General features: G+C 45.1%; 1 protein-coding gene across 1 annotated transcript in view; it reads left to right on the forward strand.

The window, feature by feature from the left end:
• The window catches only part of THSD7A (thrombospondin type 1 domain containing 7A), a 395672-nt gene that overhangs the window by 319996 nt on the left and 55032 nt on the right, over positions 1-20644 (forward strand). Inside the window, exons 16-18 of the mRNA XM_040352268.1 lie at positions 4599-4604; positions 6570-6703; positions 11911-12064. Of these exons, the coding sequence (XP_040208202.1) occupies positions 4599-4604; positions 6570-6703; positions 11911-12064 (294 nt within the window). The remainder of the gene's footprint in view (positions 1-4598; positions 4605-6569; positions 6704-11910; positions 12065-20644) is intronic.

Here is a 20644-nt window from a genome sequence, read left to right on the forward strand (position 1 = left end):
ACAAAAAATAAAAAAACGCAGAGGTGATCACCACCAAAAGAAAGCTCTATTTGTGGGGAAAAAAGGACGCCAATTTTGTTTGGGAGCCACGTCGCACGACCGCGCAATTGTCAGTTAAAGCGACTCAGTGCCGAATCACAAAAAAGTGGCCCGGTCATTGACCAGCAAAATGGTCCGGGGCTGAAGTGGTTAAGGTCACCTCCAATGCATGCACTACAGACCTCAGATCAGTCCCACTGGAATTTACAAATGCAGCCATTTAGAAAATGGATGAAAGGTTTAGCTCTGGGAAACACTTTTTGAAAAGTTAAAAAGTGCATTTTATATGCTATATAGATCAGACCAAAATGAGGGACAAATGAGGAAGAATGAGGGACAGAGGGACATTGTTCCAAATCAGGGGCAGTCACTCGAAATCAGGGACAGTTGGGAACTATGGGCCAGATTCACATAGAAGTGCGGCGGCGTAACGTAAATGACATTCGTGCTTTGATTCACAAAGCACTTGCCTGTAAACTTGCGGCGGCGTAGCGTAAATCCGTCCGGCGCAAGCCCGCCTAATTCAAATGGGGCGTGTTCCATTTAAATTAGGCGCGTTCCCGTGCCGAATGTACTGCGCATGCACCGTCCCTAAAATTTCCTGACGTGCATTGCGCTAAATGACGTCGCAAGGACGTCATTGGTTTCGACGTTGACGTAAATGGCATCCAGCGCCATTCACGGACGACTTATGCAGTTGACGTTAAATTTCAAATTTCGACGCGGGAACGACGGCCATACTTAACATTGGCTAGACCACCTAGGAGGCATCTTTATCTTTACGCCGCGTATCTCTATGGAAACGGCGTACATTTACAGTGACGGGCAAAGTGTGCGTTCGTGAATCGGCGTAACGACTCATTTGCATATTCTACGCTGACCGCAATGGAATCGCCACCTAGCGGCCGGCCTAGAATTGCAGCTTAAGATCCTACAGTGTAAGTCATTTACACCTGTCGGATCTTAGGGAGATCTATGCGTAACCTGATTCTATGAATCAGGCGCATAGATACGACCGGCCGGATTCGGAGATACGACGGCGTATCAGGAGATACGCCGCCGTATCTTCTTTATGAATCTGGCCCTATGCCTACACTAAAATAAGATTGCGCTGGGGTTTCTAATTAGAGATAGCTTGATATAGACTTTCAATTATAGAGGAATAGTCTGAAAGCAAACAGCTTCTGCTGTGAGCCCAGGGCATTTCAGAACATCCCTAATTGACACTTGAAAATATCTGATGACAGGTCCACTTTAAGTGGTAATGAATTTTGGTGAATCAAAACCATTGTAAAAAATAACATAAAATCGGGGCAGAAAACGGAGTAAACCCAACCCTTTGCCTTCCCGTAGTTTCGCTTATTCAGGGGCTCCGGACATTTATCATTCCTCTTCATCTCCCACAGGCCGGGCTGTTTTCATCCTTTTCTTTTATCTGCTTTATAACACGTTCTGTAAACTTTTTTCCAATTAGCGGCGGGCCGTTCTTGCAGTTTTGGCGGTGAGCTTATTACACCTGAATGTCATTTGAAGTCTGGCCGCGGGCTTCCTTCTCCTTGGCTGCTCTCCATGAACTGGTTTTAGCTAATTAGGTTGCACAATTGCTTGAGAAACATCTCGCAGCCACACATAGCCGGAGCTTATTACCGTCCAATATCAAACCATTCCTTCTTTGCTGTGATTTTTTTTATTTGTTTTTATTTATTTATATACAGTTGAATATGAAATTCCACCCTTTTGGGGTGAAAAAAAGGTTTAGTTTTTTACACCGCACTACAAACTTCTCACCTGTATCTGTTCTGGAGATAATAAAACAGATATAAATGCAACCACCAATATCTCATATAAGATTTAACATTGTATTAAACCCAAACGCCCAAAATGTAATACATTGCAACCAGAGCCGTCTTCATAGCATCATGGGCCCCTGGGCAAAGTAATGCTCTGGGGCCCCTACAATGGAGACAGTGCAGGTAAACAGAAATCGAGTAGGTAGAAGGCAGGAGATATCTGGGATGTAGAGGGGTCTGAGTGCTGGGGGGATATCTGAGATGTAGAGGGGTCAGAGTGCTGGGGGGATATCTGGGGTGTAGAGGGGTCAGAGTGCTGGGGGGATATCTGGGGTGCAGATGGGTCAGAGTGCTGGGGGGATATCTGAGATGTAGAGGGGTCTGAGTGCTGGGGGGGGGTTTCTGGGGAGTAGAGGGGTCAGAGTGCTGGGGGGATATCTACAAATGTAGAGGGGTCAGAGTGCTGGGGGGATATGTGGGGTGTAGAGGGGTCAGAGTGCTGGGGGGATATCTGAGGTGTAGAGGGGTCAGAGTGCTGGGGGGATATCTGAGATGTAGAGGGGCCAGAGTGCTGGGGGGATATCTGGGGTGTAGAGGGGTCAGAGTGCTGGGGGGATATCTAGGATGTAGAGGGGTCAGAGTTCTGGGGGGATATCTGAGGTGTAGAGGGGTCATAGTGCTGGGGGGATATCTGAGATGTAGAGGGGTCAGAGTGCTGGGGGGGATATCTGGGGTGTAGAGGGGTCAGAGTGCTGGGGGGATATCTGAGATGTAGAGGGGTTAGAGTGCTGGGGGGATATCTGGGGTGTAGAGGGGTCAGAGTGCTGGGGGGATATCTGGGGCGTAGAGGGGTCAGAGTGCTGGGGGGATATCTGGGGTGTAGAGGGGTCAGAGTGCTGGGGGGTTATCTAGGGTGTAGAGGGGTCAGAGTGCTGGGGGGATATCTGGGGTGTAGAGGGGTCAGAGTGCTGGGGGGATATCTAGGGTGTAGAGGGGTCAGAGTGCTGGGGGGATATCTGGGGTGTAGAGGGGTCAGAGTGCTGGGGGGATATCTGGGGTGTAGAGGGGTCAGAGTGCTGGGGGGTTATCTAGGGTGTAGAGGGGTCAGAGTGCTGGGGGGGGATATCTGGGGTGTAGAGGGGTCAGAGTGCTGGGGGGATATCTGAGATGTAGAGGGGTCAGAGTGCTGGGGGGATATCTAGGGTGTAGAGGGGTCAGAGTGCTGGGGGGATATCTAAAAATGTAGAGGGGTCAGAGTGCTGGGGGGATATCTGTGGTGTAGAGGGGTCAGAGTGTTGGGGGGATATCTGGGGTGTAGAAGGGTCAGAGTGCTGGGGGATATCTGGGGTGTAGAGGGGTCAGAGTGCTGGGGGGATATCTAGGGTGTAGAGGGGTCAGAGTGCAGGGGGGATATCTGGAGTGTTGAGGGGTCAGAGTGCTGGGGGGATATCTGGGGTGTAGAGGGGTCAGAGTGCTGGGGGGATATCTGGGGTGTAGAGGGGTCAGAGTGCTGGGGGGATATCTGGGGGTAGAGGGGTCAGAGTGCTGGGGGGATATCTGGGGTGTAGAGGGGTCAGAGTTTCTTTTGGGGGATATCTGGGGTGTAGAGGGTCTAGAGTGCTGGGGGCATATCTACGGTGTAGAGGGGTCAAAGTGCTGGGGGGATATATGGGGTGTAGAGGGGTCAGAGTGCTGGGGGGATATCTGGGGTGTAGAGGGGTCAGAGTGCTGGGGGCATATCTAGGGTGTAGAGGGGTCAAAGTGCTGGGGGGATATCTGGGGTGTAGAGGGGTCAAAGTGCTGGGGGGATATATGGGGTGTAGAGGGGTCAGAGTGCTGGGGGGATATCTGGGGTGTAGAGGGGTCAGAGTGCTGGGGGCATATCTAGGGTGTAGAGGGGTAGCCGGGCTCAAGGACCAGCTGCTTTGGGGAAAGGGCAGGGGCCCCCCATGCAGCTGGGGCCCCTGGGCAGGGCCCAGGTGTGCCCTCTCATTAAGACAGCCCCGATTGCAACTTACCAGTCATTAGATGGTTTTCTTTTCTCTGGCTTTATTCTCCTCTGTTTTCACCTGCTGATCTGGCCAGTAACACACCTTCTGTATTAGAGTTCCCCTACTATGAATGAAGGAGCACAGGAGGCACAGCAGACAGCAGTATTGTCAGTTTGGGGGGGGGGGGGGGTATTAGATGTACAGTGGAACCTTGGTTTACTTGCATAATCCGTTCTAGGAGAATGCTCGTAATCCAAAGCACTCGCATATCAAAGCGAGTTTCCCCATAGAAGTCAATGGAAATGAAGATAATTAGTTCCGTATTGACTTCTATGGCATGCAATATCGCATGTGGTCAGAGGTGGGGGAGAGCTTCGGAAATACTCTGGGACAGCTCGGCTGAACTCAGAAACCCTCTGAAACACCTAGGAACCAGAGTATTTCCGAGTGTTTCCGAACGGCTTCCAAACCATTTTGAGTGTCACCGGCGCCCCCGCACCTCTGGCCACATATGGTACTGCACACCCCCATTAGCTTGAATTCTGCTCGTCTTGCTAGACAACACTCGCAAACCGAGTCAGAATTTTTTTTTAAAAGTTGCTCGTCTTTCAAAATGCTCGTTAACCGCGTTACTCGCAATCCGAGGTTCCACTGTATTCTGTTATTATGGGATGACCTCTTGTTCCTTTATTTTGAATGTTTTCCTTTCTTAGGTCCATTCTAATCAATGTATTTTCTCCCCTCTCTGTGCTACTTCGGGATTTCCTCTGTGACACAGGCTCAGGTAAGACCGTCCGCATCACTGTTATTGTTCGATTGTTTTCTTTTTATTTCTTCCAATGTAAAGTCTTTACTACCACTTTTACCTAGAGGTTAGCCTATAATAAGGCTTACCTCTAGGTATAAAGAATTTCTCCTAAACCTGTACGGTTTAGGAGATATTCCCCTCGCAATGCGTCACTGATTGTAACGGCGCATGCGCAGCGGGGATCGTCGCCTAAAGGGCCGGCAGCCGCGGGACCTTGCCGGGATGAAATGACGACTTTGCCGCTCCAGCCAATCAGAGCGCTGGATCGGCGATACCTGGAAGACACGCCGAGGCAAGATGACATCTCGCTCGGCGTGGAACAGGTAAGTTCTCTACACCTCGATTTAAGGTAAGTATTTCATAATGAGCTAGTATGCGGTGCATACTAGCTCATTGTGGCTTTTGCCTTACAGGTGTAAAAAAAAAAAAAAAAATTGCGGGTATACAACCGCTTTAATTCCGAAATATCCAAATTTTTAAATTTCCCTAATTTTCAGATTTTTGGAATTACGAATTTCTGAAGATATATATGCAGCCTCTCTGCATGTGGGTCTTCACGCCAAGAGGCTGCATACATGCGGCCCTGTGTAAACCATTTAACATACTAATAGCGCGCTCCCAGCATGGTAGCTGGCGGTTACCGGAAAGCTTCCGATGCATACTAGCGATCAGGAGCTTTCCAATCATGTGATCGATGTCACAGATAATCACAGCAGTCACATGACCCGAATGCCCGCCTCCCGGCTTTTAGATCCCTTAAAGGGCCAGGAGGCAGTCAGCTGGAAGGAGTTAAAGCGGGGGTTCCGCAGGATTTTGTTTTTTTATGTGCATGTGCCTTTCTTAATATAGATATTAGTGTACTCACATGTCCTATATTCGTAGCCCAACGCATTGACATTCTGCCGTAAACAATAGTTTTTAAAAATCTTTGCTGTAGGTTTCCATCTTGCTTGTGGGCACTCTGAAGCCCACAAGCAAATCCTTCCAGGATACGGTGAATGCTGATGTCCCAGCATTCACCGCTCTATCCCGCACATGTGCAGTGTTGACGGCGAGCGATGCTGTCAACACTACACAGTTGCCATCACACCTGTTTGCCCTGAATTAAAATGGCGGAATTGTATCCGCCCTCGTCACGTGACCGGCTGCAAGAGTCACGTGATGTGTCAAATCACGCGATAGTTCGTCTTGTTAGCTAGAGAATCGTCTCCTGGGCAGCGTCACGCTGTGCTCCCAGGAGACATTGCAAAGTAATCCCAGGAATCACAGCTAAACCAACACGCCCCCTGGCAGGCACTTCCTGGTTTAGCTCCCGCGGGAGGGGGCGTGTCAGTTTAGCTGTGATTCCCCAAGGGTCCCCAAGGAATTCCCTTAGTTTACAGGGATTTCCTCTCACTTCCTGTTTGGCTATGGAACAGGAAGTGAAAGAAAATCTCCACAATAGGACAAAAATCTGACAGGTGTTATAACCCTCCCTTACTCTATCCCAAAGAAAAAAAATCTTTGCCTGCACTGTAGTTCTACCTTAAGATATCCGCATGATTCATTTTTTTTTTTTATACACAGACCCTTTAAATGTGTATTTGTATAATTTGTGATTTGCTATAAATCGTAAAAAAAAGCAATAATCTTTCCTGATAAGGGAGGAGTCACTGCTGTGATAACTCATTGAGTAAACCGGATTTTTTCAGCACAGCTGAGAGTGATACAGAGCTTCACATTTAAAGAGGAAGATACAGCTCCCCCTGCTGGATGGAAAGAACAATGTATAATATTAATATAAAAAAATATATATATTTACCTGAGAAAAAAAAAAATGTAAAATTATTATAATTTTTTTTTAATATTGAGCACTACCATACTGTAAATAAAGTTGAGTTGGTGTTTTGTTCGTGTAATTTTCCTATAAAGCCAGACCTCATTCTGTGCTGCGCTCTGCAGGTGTATGAAGTGGTGCCGTGTCACAGCGATTGCAACCAATACGTGTGGATTGCTGAACCCTGGAGTATATGTAAAGTCAACAATGTTGATCCGAAACAGAATTGCGGAGAAGGAGTCCAGACGAAAAAAGTCAGGTAGGTGTGCCGCGGGTCACACTAGTATGGGGACATGGTCATCCAGCGCCCAGGGCAAGAATGCAAGATTGTGACCCCCTCCCCCACAAATGATACATGCCGTAGAATGGGTTACCACCCTGCGTCCATATTTTGCTTCACTGTACCCAGGGCAACTGTCCCTCTTGTCCACCCCTTGTCCGGACACTGGGTCACGCCACCCAAAATCTGCCAAAATCACTGACACTATATTGTGGGGGAGAGGTGATGTTAAGGGGGCAGAGGACACTGTGTAGGGGGGTACAGAACATGCTATGGGGGGACACTGCTATGTGTGGCAGAGGACACTACAGTGGGGGGGGGGGAGATTGTGATGAGAAATTGGTAGAGGACACTGCTTTGGGGGGCAGGAGGAGTGATAGACACTGTGTAATTTTAGTCAGATAAAATTATCTTCTGCGAATGATACCTCCATTTCTTTTTATATATATATATTTAAAAAGCCATGCTATGATATTAAATAATAATGGTTTTATATCAAATTCTAATCAGTGAATTTCCCATTGACCGCAGTGTCTAATAAAGCACTCTAGACCTGCCATCTGCTGGCCATAGAAGGAAATGCAAGCATACTGATTTTTTATCATACCATGATATTTCTAAAGCAGCATATAAGTACAACGTACAAGAATAGGACTGGCTAGCTGTTTCAAAATGGAAATGACATAACAAAAAATAAAAAAAATAGACAGTTGGTTTGTGGTGCAGAAAAATTTAGCATGCTGTACTTTTCACTTTTCCACTTCAATGGGCGTGTAAACTACGCCCATAGGGTAGCCTAGATTTTGGACTATCTAGATTCTATGCGGTTGGAGTGCATTTCAAAATGCATCCAACTGCATCCCACTGCATCAGTGTGAAAGGGCCCCTAGAATCACTTTAATGGCCGGTTCACACCACAAAAACCACACTCCAGATCCGTTCTGGATGCTTTTCTGCATGTGCATTTTTAGCGTGCTTTTGATGCGTTCCGGTGTGTTTTTGATGTGTTTCCAGATGCCTTTTCTTCTATTTTCCATTTCTTTTTTTCACTGACTGGGGTCCAGTGCGTTTTTTTATGTTTTTGATGCATTCTGCTGCGTTTATTTTATGCAGCATGTTCTACTTTTTTTTTTTATCTGGAACTGAAACTTCCTGGAACTGACTGCTCTGTCGTGAACTATGTCATTGGAAACCATATAACTTACTTTCCTCAAATCCGCCCCCAATGCATGAACCTTAAGACCTCAAATCAGCCCCCAATGCATGCACTTTAACCACTTAAGACCCGGACCAAAATGCAGGTAAAAGACCAGGCCCCTTTTTGCGATTCGGCACTGCGTCGCTTTAACTGACAATTGCGCGTTCGTGCGACGTGGCTCCCAAACAAAACTGGCGTCCTTTTTTTCCCCACAAATAGAGCTTTCTTTTGGTGGTATTTGATCACCTCTGCGGTTTTTATTTTTTGCGCTATAAACAAAAATATAGTGACAATTTTGAAAAAAATTCAATATTTTTTACTTTTTGCTATAATAAATATCCCCCAAAAACATATATAAAAAAAAAAATTCCTCAGTTTAGGCCGATACGTATTCTTCTACCTATTTTTGGTAAAAAAAATCGCAATAGGCATTTATTGATTGGTTTGCGCAAAATTTATAGCGTTTACAAAATAGGGGATAGTTTTATTGCATTTTTATTAATTTTTTTTTCTTACTACTAATGGCGGCGATCAGCGATTTTTTTCATGACTGCGACACTATGGCGGGCACTTCGGACAATTTTGACACATTTTTGGGACCATTGTCATTTTCACAGCAAAAAACGCATTTAAAATGCATTGTTTACTGTGGAAATGACAGTTGCCATTTGGGAGTTAACCACAGGGGGCGCTGAAGGGGTTATATGTTCCCTGAAGTGTGTTTACAACTGTAGGGGGGTGTGGCTGTAGTTCTGACGTCATTGATTGTGCGTCCCTATATTAGGGAACACACAATCGATGACAGCGCCACAGTAAAGAACGGGGAAGCCGTGTTTACACTCGGCTCTCCCCGTTCTTCAGCTCCGGGGACCGATCGCGGGACTGTAGCGGCGATCGGGTCCGCGAGTCCCGCGGCTGAGGTCACGGAGCTTCGGACCGGGTCGCGCCGCGCGCCCGCGACCTACCGCTGGGCTTTATACAGTCACGTACAGGAGCCCAGCAGTGCCATTCTGCCGACGTATATCGTCGTTAGGTGGTCCTTAAGTGGTTAAACTTTAAGGCCTGAACACACAATATGAAAATCGGAAGTAAAAATTTGTAAGACGAGCTGCCTGATGATTTTTGGATCGTTAGTACGGTGCTTTCGACAGCCGATTCTGGTTTATTTGTCCAATGAAAGCTGTATGTGCAGACTATAACATTTTTGTCATCTGTACATATCATTAGTACGTTTTTTGTCAAAAAAAAATCATAAGAGCAAGACTACGCATGCTCAGAAAACGAAAGCATACATACAAAACTATTCAACACATGACGTGACTTCTGAAGTTGTATTGTGTCGTACGAGAATTTTCATATGGCGAGTAGCCTCTTCACTTTCCACATGAGACTAGCATGCTACAAAAAACGGACGAACGGACGAACGGTCATCCGAAAATCTGATCGTGTGGACGAGGCTTAAAGAGGAAGTAAACCCTGATGGCTTTAACTTCCTCTTTGTTTCCCTGCAAAGCATAATGGGCTACTATGCATCGCATAATAGCCCATTATGTGTCACTTACCTGAAACTGAAGCCTGCGATGTCACCAATGTCCCCTGTTCCACGAAGTGTCCATCTTTCACCCTCTTCCTTCTGGGTATCGCGGCTTCGGCGATGTGATTGGCCGGGAGCCGCCAGTCACGGCACAATCTCCTTTAGAAATGGCACGATCAGCGTTTTTAAAGATTTCTAAAGTGCGCCTGCGCCGTTGTCTAAGGCGCATGCGCCATAGACATCGGCGTCTGTCTCTTTTGTAAATATCTCCTAAACCGTGAAGCACCTACAGGTAAGCCTTAATCCAGGCTTGACTGTAGGTAAAAGTGGTTGTAAAGCGTTTACAACCACTTTAAGGTCACCCCCAATGCATGCACTACAGACCTCAGATCAGTCCCACTGTATGCATTTCAGACCTCGAATCAGCTCCAATGTATGCACCTTTAAACCTCAGATCAGCCCCAATTCCTGCACCTCAGGGGGGTCCGGTGTGTCCCTGTTTTCCGTTTCAGGGGCGATTCATGTCCGAATTTTTTGCCTGAATTCGGACCAGAAACTGAGCCAAAGACGTACAGGACCCTTCTGCAGTACACTCTGCGGCCACCCCGGAGATTGAGAGACGGTCACACTCTCCTGTCATGGGAATTGAAAGCGGGGAAACCTGCAACCAATTTGCATATGTGTGAACCCGGCCTTAGGCTGCATTCACACCTGAGCGTCGGTCGTTTGGTCGTTTTTTCGGGCGTTTTATCGCGCGTATTCATGCTTATTTGCGCGTTTGCATACAGCGTCGTCCGACGTTTTTGTACTTCGACGTTTTTTATTTTAGCCAATAGGAAAAATGATCATCTTTTCATCACTTGTTGCTATGTTGGTAGATTTTTTTTATCTTCTGCCTGGGTGATAAGTTCTATTGATTAAAGCGACGAAACGCCCGTAGCAAACACTCGTCGCGCAAGTCGCTTGAATCGAGCGTTTCCATTACTTTCTATGGGAAATGGAAACGCTCAGATACGCCCAAACCGCCCGATACGTGCGACAAAAAAGGGTCCGGAACTTGTTTGAGCTTCAGGCGTTTGGCGTCAGGCGTATTGGCGTGCAGATGTGAACCATCTCCATAGGGAATAATGTATTTTTTTCCCTCTAGCGTATTTGAGCGTCGCGCTTCAGGCGACAAAACGCTCAGGTGTGAATGCAGCCTTAGACCTCAGATCAGCCCTAATGCATAGCTCCCAACTGCCCCTGATTTCAAGGGACTGTCCCTGATTTGGAACAATGTCCCTCTGTCCCGCTTTGCTCCTTATTTGTCCCTCATTTTGGTCTGATCTATATAGATGTATATAAAATGCACTTTTTATCTTTCAAAAAGTGTTCCCCAGCGCTAAACCTTTCATCTGATTTGCTGCATTTGTAAATTCCAAAAGCCAATATAAAGGAATAGTAGTGGTAAAAAAAAAGTCCTTGTGACTTAAACGAATTATTTTCTTTAGGTTCTTTCTCCTTTAAGGGGGCGTGTCCTATGCCTACATGCTTTTGCTAGTAGGCGTCCCTCATTCCCATCTCAAAACGTTAGGCGGTACGATAAGGCATGCACTTTATACATCAGACCAACCCTAACACATGTAGTTCAAGCATACCTCCCAACATTTTGAGATGGGAATGAGGGACACCTACTAGCAAATGTATGAAGGCATAGGACACGCCCCCTGCCACACCCTCTTAAAGGAGAATTAAACCAAAAAAAAGTTAATCAAATCCACAAGGGGTTTATTTTTTTTTATTTTTTTTTTAACCACTACAAATTCTTTATATTGGCTTTTAAATTTACAAATGCAACAATTTAGAAATTGGATGAAAGGTTTAGCGCTGGAAAACACTTTTTGAAAGATAAAAAGTGCATTTTATATACAACTATATAGATCAGACCAAAATGAGGAGGAAAGAGGGACAGAGGGACATTGCTCTAAATCAGGGACAGTCCCTCGAAATCAGGGACAGTTGGGAGCTATGACTTCAGGCCTCAAAATCAGCCCTGGTGCATGGACTTTGGACTTACGATCTGCCCTAATACATGCACTTTATACATCAGATCTGCCCCAATTCCTGCACCCTTATACATCAGATCAGCCCTAATACACGCACTTTAGACCTCAGATTAGTAGGGTGTGAATATAGGGGTGCTGGCACAGCTCCACCAAGGTCTTCACAAACTGTAAATTCAAGTCAAAGCAGCTAGATTAGAATGCGGCAAAAGATAATTTCCTCAATGATTCCACACTGGGACAGTTTAGTTGCCTTTGGCTTTCAGTAGATGAGGTTTGGGGGGAGGGGGCGCTATGAGCAATGTGCACAGTATAGAGGAAGGGGTCGCCCTCTAAGAGAAGACAAAATGGATACTTCATAAATGAACTCAGTTGACCCTCTCTATATGTGTTTTCATTCCCCGGTCATCAGGTGCATGCAGAACACGGTGGATGGTCCGGCCGATGTGGTGGAAGACTACCTGTGTGAGCCGGAGGAGATGCCGCTCGGAGCCAGGAACTGCAAGCTGCCTTGTCCTGAGGACTGCGTCATGTCAGAGTGGAGTCACTGGAGCAAATGTCGTCTGGTAAGGGATGCAGGCCTGAGGGTCATGACAATGCTGGCTGAAAGAGACCAGCCATGCCTTAGAAGGTGGGCGGTAACTAGACTGCTCACTCTGCTTGAAGAGAGAGAACAGAGGTGATCAGTCTGCCCTACAGCACAATCTATGGAAGCTTTTAGTCCTCATGCACACTTTGGCCCGGGTGTATGGGGCTGCGGAGTTTGTGTGGGGAGAAGGCAGAGGTGCATTGTCCACACAAAAATGTGTTCGTTTTCGTTCTCGTTGCATCTTTGTTTTTTTGCATTTTTCGGAAATTCGGTAGATTTGGAAGTTCGGAAAAATTTCTGATTTTAAAATTTCCGAATTCAGAATTTTCGAATTTCCGATTTTCAAATTTTCGATTTTTCGAATCTCTGAATCTTATCATTTGGAATTTTGGAATTTCAAATTTTCAAAATTTTGAATTACGGTACCTAATTTAGAATTTTCGAATTTCCAAATTTCCAGAATTCGAATTTCCGAAATTTCAAATTTTCGAAATTCCGAATTTCTGAAATTCTGAAATTTGGAGATTAGGAAATTAAAAATATCGAACGTTCGGAATTCAAAAATTCTGAAATTCAGAATTTCGGCAATCCAAAAAATTTCGAAATTCTAAATTTTGGCAATCTAGAAATTTCAGAATTAAAGCGGGGGTTCATCCTAAAAAAAAATTCTAACATTACATCCAGCATACTAAGGACATTTACACTATGCAGGTCTTTTTTTTTTTTCTCCGTACATACCGTTATATTGTGATTTTCTCCAGGGCTTCCGGGTTCTGATTACTGAGGGACTGGGCGTTCCTATCCCTGGGTTAGATGATTGAAACAGTTCCCAAAGTCGCACAATGCGAGTCACCAGATTTCCGTAAATAGCCGAGCTGCTAGTCGGCGCTATTTGGCACCTGCGCAGTCAGCTCTACACGGCGGGCGCAGGCACTGTATAGCGCCGTTTTGCAGCTCGGCTATTTACGGAAATCTGGTGACGCGCGGTGTGCGACATGGGAACTGTTTCAATAGACATCAATCATCTAACCCAGGGATAGGAACGCTCAGTCCCGCAGTAATCAGAACCCAGAAGCAGGGATAGGAACGCCCAGTCCCGCAGTAATCAGAACCCAGAAGCAGGGATAGGAACGCCCAGTCCCGCAGTAATCAGAACCCAGAAGCAGGGATAGGAACGCCCAGTCCCGCAGTAATCAGAACCCAGAAGCAGGGATAGGAACGCCCAGTACTGCAGTAATCAGAACCCAGAAGCAGGGATAGGAACGCCCAGTCCTGCAGTAATCAGAACCCAGAAGCAGGGATAGGAACGCCCAGTCCCGCAGTAATCAGAACCGAGAAGCAGGGATAGGAACGCCCAGTCCCGCAGTAATCAGAACCCAGAAGCAGGGATAGGAACGCCCAGTCCCGCAGTAATCAGAACCCAGAAGCAGGGATAGGAACGCCCAGTCCCGCAGTAATCAGAACCCAGAAGCAGGGATAGGAACGCCCAGTCCCGCAGTAATCAGAACCCAGAAGCAGGGATAGGAACGCCCAGTCCTGCAGTAATCAGAACCCAGAAGCAGGGATAGGAACGCCCAGTCCCGCAGTAATCAGAACCCAGAAGCAGGGATAGGAACGCCCAGTCCCGCAATAATCAGAATCCAGAAGCAGGGATAGGAACGCCCAGTCCCGCAATAATCAGAATCCAGAAGCAGGGATAGGAACGCCCAGTCCCGCAGTAATCAGAACCCGGAAGCCCTGGAGAAAATCACAATATAACGGTATGTACGGAGAAAAAAAAAAAAGACCTGCATAGTGTAAATGTCCTTAGTATGCTGGATGTAATGTTAGAAATTTGTTTTTAGGGTGAACCCCGCTTTAACAAATTTTTACAAATTTGTTAAAAAACAAATTCGGTAACTAAAGTAATTGCACATCTCTATTGTTCACTCCTGCTGCTGGCAGCCTGTAAAACTCTAGGAGAGGCTGAAACTTGCTGGGGCTGGACGGTGCCCTGCGTTCTGGGAATTTGTCTTTGGCCCCATACTGACCTAATAATGAGAAGAGCTTTGCGCACCATCCAATCACAGACTCTTTTAGAATCTCATGCACAGGGACTAAACAGAGCAATTTTTCCATTTCCACAATGGACCTTATAGAGATGAGGAGAGATGACCCGGTCACCGCACACCTCACCTGGTCCAAGTGGTTAGCAAATACCCAGATAGAAAGCAATTGAGCTGCAAGTTTGAAAATGACTTGCTAAGCTATCGCTAGACTTGCCAGGCTTCACGAGTTTGTTGCACAATTGCAGCAAGTCCGCATTGCGTGACTCTGGATCACCTTTCTTTGCAAACATTCTGCAAGTCTGCTGGTTCAGTTTTTTGTGCATTAGTCATCCCACCACAGGGGGGCACTGTGGCTGAATTTTCATGCTGTAGACTTGCAGAGCTCTTGCTGTAGACTCACCACCGCAACTTTGCCCTTGCTAGAGATTTGCCACGCAAATTTGCTACAGATTAGAAAAGCATCAACTAGAACTTGTGCTTCAAGTGCTCTACAAGTGTACAAATTGCTGGTGAAAATGTGCAGCAAGTTAACAAGACTTACAATTCCACACTGCCACAAATATGGGGGAAGTTATACTTATAGGTAGATGCAGCCTCAGCTTATTTCATCCAAGCCACGCCCCCAACACATTTTGCCCCGCCCCTGGGGCTTAACCAAAGACCTCCATGATTAAGCTTCAGGGGCGGGGCAAAACGCGTTGGGGCGTGACTTGGATGAATCAAGCTGAGGCTGCCTTTACTTGCTAACCACTTGGACCGGGTCATCTCTCCTCATCTCTCCTCATCTCTATATCTAAAAAAAAAAATATTTACAAACACCAACATATTACACATTCAGGCTGGATTCACTATTCCGCATGGAGTATCTCACAGCATTGGTCCGGTGTGTCCCCGTTCACCATTTCAGGTCTGTTAGAATATTTAAGATTTACAAAAAAAAATTGTGTTTCCTATTTAGAATAATAAGCTGTCAGGTTAGTAAAACAGCGATATCAGAACCGATCCAATCATACAGTTTGTCGTGTACATAGATTTGCAAAACAATGGGATATAGGAATATTCCTGAAACTTTGTTTTATTTCAAGGTTACTGTGAAATTGTGTGAATGCATCAATGCAGTGCATGTTATCTCAGCTTTCAGAGATTTGATTCATTGAATGAGTTTACCCAAAAATGTACAGTCAGGTCCATAAATATTGGGACATGGACACAATTCTAATCTTTTTGGCTCGATACACCACCACAATGGATTTTAAATGAAACGAACACGATGTGCTTTAAAGGAATTTTTTTAAATAACAAACATGTTATACTTACCTCCACTGTGCGGCTCGTTTTGCACAGTGTCCCCGAATCCTGTCTTCTGGGGCCCCCCGGAGCGCCGCGTCATCCGCTGTGATTGACAGCAGCGCCAGGCAATGGCTGCGCTGCTATCAATCTGTCCAGCCTAGCCAATCAACGGCCAGGCTGGGAACTGAAGAGGATCACGTGGACGCGAGGGGTCAGGTAAGTAAAACGGGGGTTCGGGGGGGGCGGTACTGTCTGATATTTTTTCACCTTAATGCATAGGATGCATTAAGGTGAAAAAACATTTACCTTTACAACCCCTTTAATGCAGACTTTCAGCTTTAATTTGAGGGTATTTACATCCAAATCAGGTTTTAAGGGACCAAAAGTCCCTTAAACAATCATAAATCAAACTTTCACCTTTTAATACTTGGTTGCAAATCCTTTGCAGTCAATTACAGCCTGAAGTGTGGAACGCGATGACATCACCAGACGCTGGTTTCATCCCTGGTGATGCTCTGTCAGGCCTTTACTGCAACTGTCTTCAGTTCCTGCTTGTTCTTGGGGAATTTTCCCTTCAATTTTGTCTTCAGCAAGTGAAATGCATGCTCAATCGGATTCAGGTCAGGTGATTGACTTGGCCATTGCATAACATTCCACTTATTTCCCTTAAACTCTTTGGTTGCTTTTGCAGTATGCTTCGGGTCATTGTCCATCTGCATTGTGAAGCGCCGTCCAATGAGTTCTGAAGCATGTGGCTGAATATGAGCCGATAATAATATTGCCCGAAACACTTCAGAATTCATCCTGCTGCTTTTGTCAGCAGTCACATCATCAATAAATACAAGAGAACCAGTTCCATTGGCAGCCATACATGCCCACACCATGACACTGCCACCACCATGCTTCACAGATGAGATGGTATGCTTTGGATCATGAGCAGTTCCTTTTCTTCTCCATACTCTTCTCTTCCCATCACTCTGGTACAAGTTGATCTTGGTCTCATCTGTCCATAGGATGTTGTTCCAGAACTGTGAAGGTTTTTTTAGATGTTGTTTGGCAAACTCTAATCTGGCCTTCCTGTTTTTGAGGCTCACCAATGGTTTACATCTTGTGGTGTACCCTCTGTATTCACGCTGGTGAAGTCTTCTTTTGATTGTTGACTTTGACACACATACACCTACCTCCTGGAGAGTGTTCTTGATCTGGCCAACTGTTGTGAAGGGTGTTTTCTTCACCAGGGAGGGAAAGAATTCTTCTGTCATCCACCACAGTTGTTTTCCGTGGTCTTACGGGTCTTTTGGTGTTGCTGAGCTCACCGATGCGTGCTTTCTTTTTAAGGATGTCCCAAACAGTTGATTTGTCCACACCTAATGTTTTTGCTATCTCTCTGATGTTTTTTTTTCCCCCAGCCTAATGATGGCTTGCTTCACTGATAGTGACAGCTCTTTGGATCTCATATTGAGAGTTGACAGCAACAGATTCCAGATGCAAATAGCACACTTGACATGAACCCTGGACCTTTTATCTGCTCCTTGTAAATGGGATAATGAGGGAATAACACACCCCTGGCCATGGAACAGCTGAGCAGCCAATTGTCCCATTACTTTTGGTCCCTTAAAAAGTGGGAGGCACATATACAAACTGTTGTAACTCCTACACTGTTCACCTGATTTGGATGTAAATGCCCTCAAATTAAAGCTGAAAGTCTGCAGTTAAAGCACATCTTGTTCGTTTCATTCCAAATCCATCCATCCAGTGGTGTAGTGAGTAGCACTTTCGCCTAGCAGCAAAAGGGTCGCTGGTTCGAATCCCGACCACGACACCATCTGCCTGGAGTTTGCATGTTCTCCCTGTGTATGTGTGGGTTTCCTCCGTGTACTCCGGTTTCCTCCCACACTCCAAAGACATGCTGGTAGGTAAACTGCATCTTGTCCAAATTGGCCCAGTATATATTATATGTATATCTGTGTGTATGACTGTGTGTCCCAAGTGTGTCGAGATCCTACGGGGTAAAATGACCGCACCAGCCAAGCAGACACTGGCTGGAAAAAGCGCCCAGAGGCGATTCAGTTCGCATGTGTAGTGCTATACAAGTCATTCATACATTCATTGTGGTGGTGTATAGAGCCAAAAAGATTAAAATTGTGTCGATGTCCCAATATTTATGGACCTGACTGTAAATATTGCAGAATATACAGCCTTATGCTACATAACTAAGCTCCATTTCATGCTGAAGAAATTAAATTATTATTGTATCTTAAATAGAAAAAAAAAATATCTTTAGTTAGATTTTTTACTCCTAAAGCATTTTATTAAAATAAATTTGATAAAAATCCCCAAAATCTATTTAAATAAATAATAAAATAAAATAAAAAAATCTGATTTAAATCTGATTCTGGTACAAAGCATTGCAGTTATTTACAAAATAAATCAATCTTTTTTTGTGTTTTTTATAACCCCCCCTTACTCTATTTAAAATGAAAAAAAAAAAATGCCCGTAGTTCAACTTAACTCAGAAACAGTTTTCAGGGGTCCTAAATAGTTGCCTCATTTCATGCTCATACATTTGAAAGCTTTTCATAACAACGGCACAATGCTCTGTGACAAACAGGCCGGCGTCCTAATTGAATATGTATTTCTCCAGCTAGTGAGTATAAAGGAACTAATAAGATGTCAGACGATGGGCGGCCATTAGAATACTAATTGTCTTTCACACTGCAGGCAGGTAGAGAATGGGCGAGCGCTAATTAGTATGTAAATACCGCATTGAGATGCAACCGAGAGGACGGAGGTCTGCCAAGGAGGTCCACCAGATTAATTAGGAAGAGAATAAAAAATAAAATATTATGTAAACTGAAGCAAAAGAGTTAATAGAGCATTCAATTTGAAATTTGAAGGAAATTATTCATCTATATCCTCAGGCCTCATGCACACTGGACGTTTTTGACGTTTTTTTTACAGCGGCTGTTTTTGGCTGTAGATGTTTTTTTCTACAGTCAATAACCACTTACATGTACGTTGGCAGTTTAACCACTTAACCCCCGGACCATATTGCTGGTCAAAGACCAGAGCACTTTTTGCGATTCGGCACTGCGTCGCTTTAACTGACAATTGCGCGGTCGTGCGACGTGGCTCCCAAGCAAAATTGGCGTCCTTTTTTCCCCACAAATAGAGCTTTCCTTTGGTGGCATTTGATCACCTCTGCGGTTTTTATTTTTTGCGCTATAAACAAAAATAGAGCAACAATTTTGAAAAAAAAAAATATTTTTTACTTTTTACCATAATAAATATCCCCCAAAAATATATTAAAAAAAAAAACATTTTTTTTCCTCAGTTTAGGCCGATACGTATTCTTCTACCAATTATTCGTAAAAAAAAATCGCAATAAGCGTTTATTGATTGGTTTGCGCAAAAGTTATAGCGTTTACAAAATAGGGGGTATTTTTATGGCATTTTTATTCATATTTTTTTTTACTAGTAATGGCGGCGATCAGCGATTTTTTTTTCGGTACTTTTAAACGATGTATTTTATTGGGATTTTATGTGATAGACCAACACGAAGAGGATTTGTGCTATAAAAGTAATATGGTAGAGGAAAAATAGATTTTTTTTTTGGGGGGGGGGGGGGGGGGGGGTTGTCTTAGTAGGGATGATTAGGGGGGGGGGGTATTTTTCTAAGAGCGGAAATTTGTGTGGGGATATGTGCTAGGATGTGGGATTTAGGGAGGGGAATTTGCGTTGGAAGCAGGGATTTGGGGGGGTTTGTGCTGGGGACACCCTCGGCTCTGGATGACCTTGTCCCGGCACTGGCTGTCACCACATTTAGACCAAGGAGGCTGTGTGATTGCAGTGTAGTACAGATAGCCAACTAGAGGGAAAATCTACAAACCTTTATATAATTGTATTTAACCACTTCACAAACATATACGTCGGCAGAATGGTCGCCGGTGTCCCACGATCGTGTTACGTAGCTGCAGAATAGGGGATGCCTATGTAAACAAGGCATTTCCCTGTTCTGCCTTGTGACAGGACAGTGATCTACTGCTCCCTGTGATTGGGAGCAGTGATCAGTGTCGTGTCACAGTAAGCTCCGCCCCCACACAGTTAGAATCACTCCCTAGGACACACTTAAATCCTTCCTCGCCCCCTAGTGGTTGCATTTTATAGCACTGATCGCTGTATAAATGACAATGGTCCCAAAATAGCATCAAAAGTGTCCGATGTGTGCGCCATAATGTCGCAGTCACGATAAAAATCGCAGATCGGCTCCATTACTAGTAAAACAAAATATTATTAATAGAAAATGCCATAAAAATACCCCCTATTTTGTAGACGCTATAACTTTTGCGCAAACCAATCTATAAACGCTTATTGCGATTTTTTTTTTTTTTTTACTAAAATTATGTAGAATAGGTATCGGCCTAATCTGAGAAAGAAATTTGTTTTATATATTTTTTGGGGATATTTATTATAGCAAAAAGTTAAAAATATTGGGCCAGATTCAGGTAGAATCTCTGCATCTCTGCGGCGGCGTAACGTATCTCATTTACGTTACGCCGCCGCAAGTTTTACGGGCAAGTGCTTGATTCACAAAGCACTTGCCTGTAAAAGTTGCGGCGGCGTAGCGTAAATCCTCCGGCGCAAGCCCGCCTAATTCAAATGATCCGGGTAGGGGGTGTGGATCATTTAAATTAGGCGCGTTCCCGCGCAGATCGTACTGCGCATGTGCCGTCCCTAAAATTCCCCGACGTGCATTGCGCTAAATGACGTCGCAAAGGACGTCATTGGTTTCGACGTTAACGTAAATGGCGTCCAGCGCCATTCACGGCTGACTTACGCAAACGACGTTAAATTTTCAAATTTTGACGCGGGAACGACGGCCATACTTAACATTGGCTATGCCACCTAGGGGGCAACTTTATCTTTACGCCGCGTATCTCTTACGGAAACGGCGTAAATTTACTGCGACGGGCAAGAGTACGTTCATGAATCGGCGTAACGACTCATTTGCATATTCTACGCCGACCGCAATGGAATCGCCACCTAGCGGCCGGCCTAGAATTGTAGCCTAAGATCCGACGGTGTAAGTCACTTACACCTGTCGGATCTTAGGGAGATCTATGCGTAACCTGATTTTATGAATCAGGCGCATAGATACGACCGTCGGAACTCAGAGATACGCCGTCGTATCTTCTTTATGAATCCGGCCCATTGTATTT

The sequence above is a fragment of the Rana temporaria genome, chromosome 5 (genome assembly GCF_905171775.1).
Source record: "Rana temporaria chromosome 5, aRanTem1.1, whole genome shotgun sequence".
Lineage (NCBI taxonomy): Eukaryota > Metazoa > Chordata > Amphibia > Anura > Ranidae > Rana > Rana temporaria.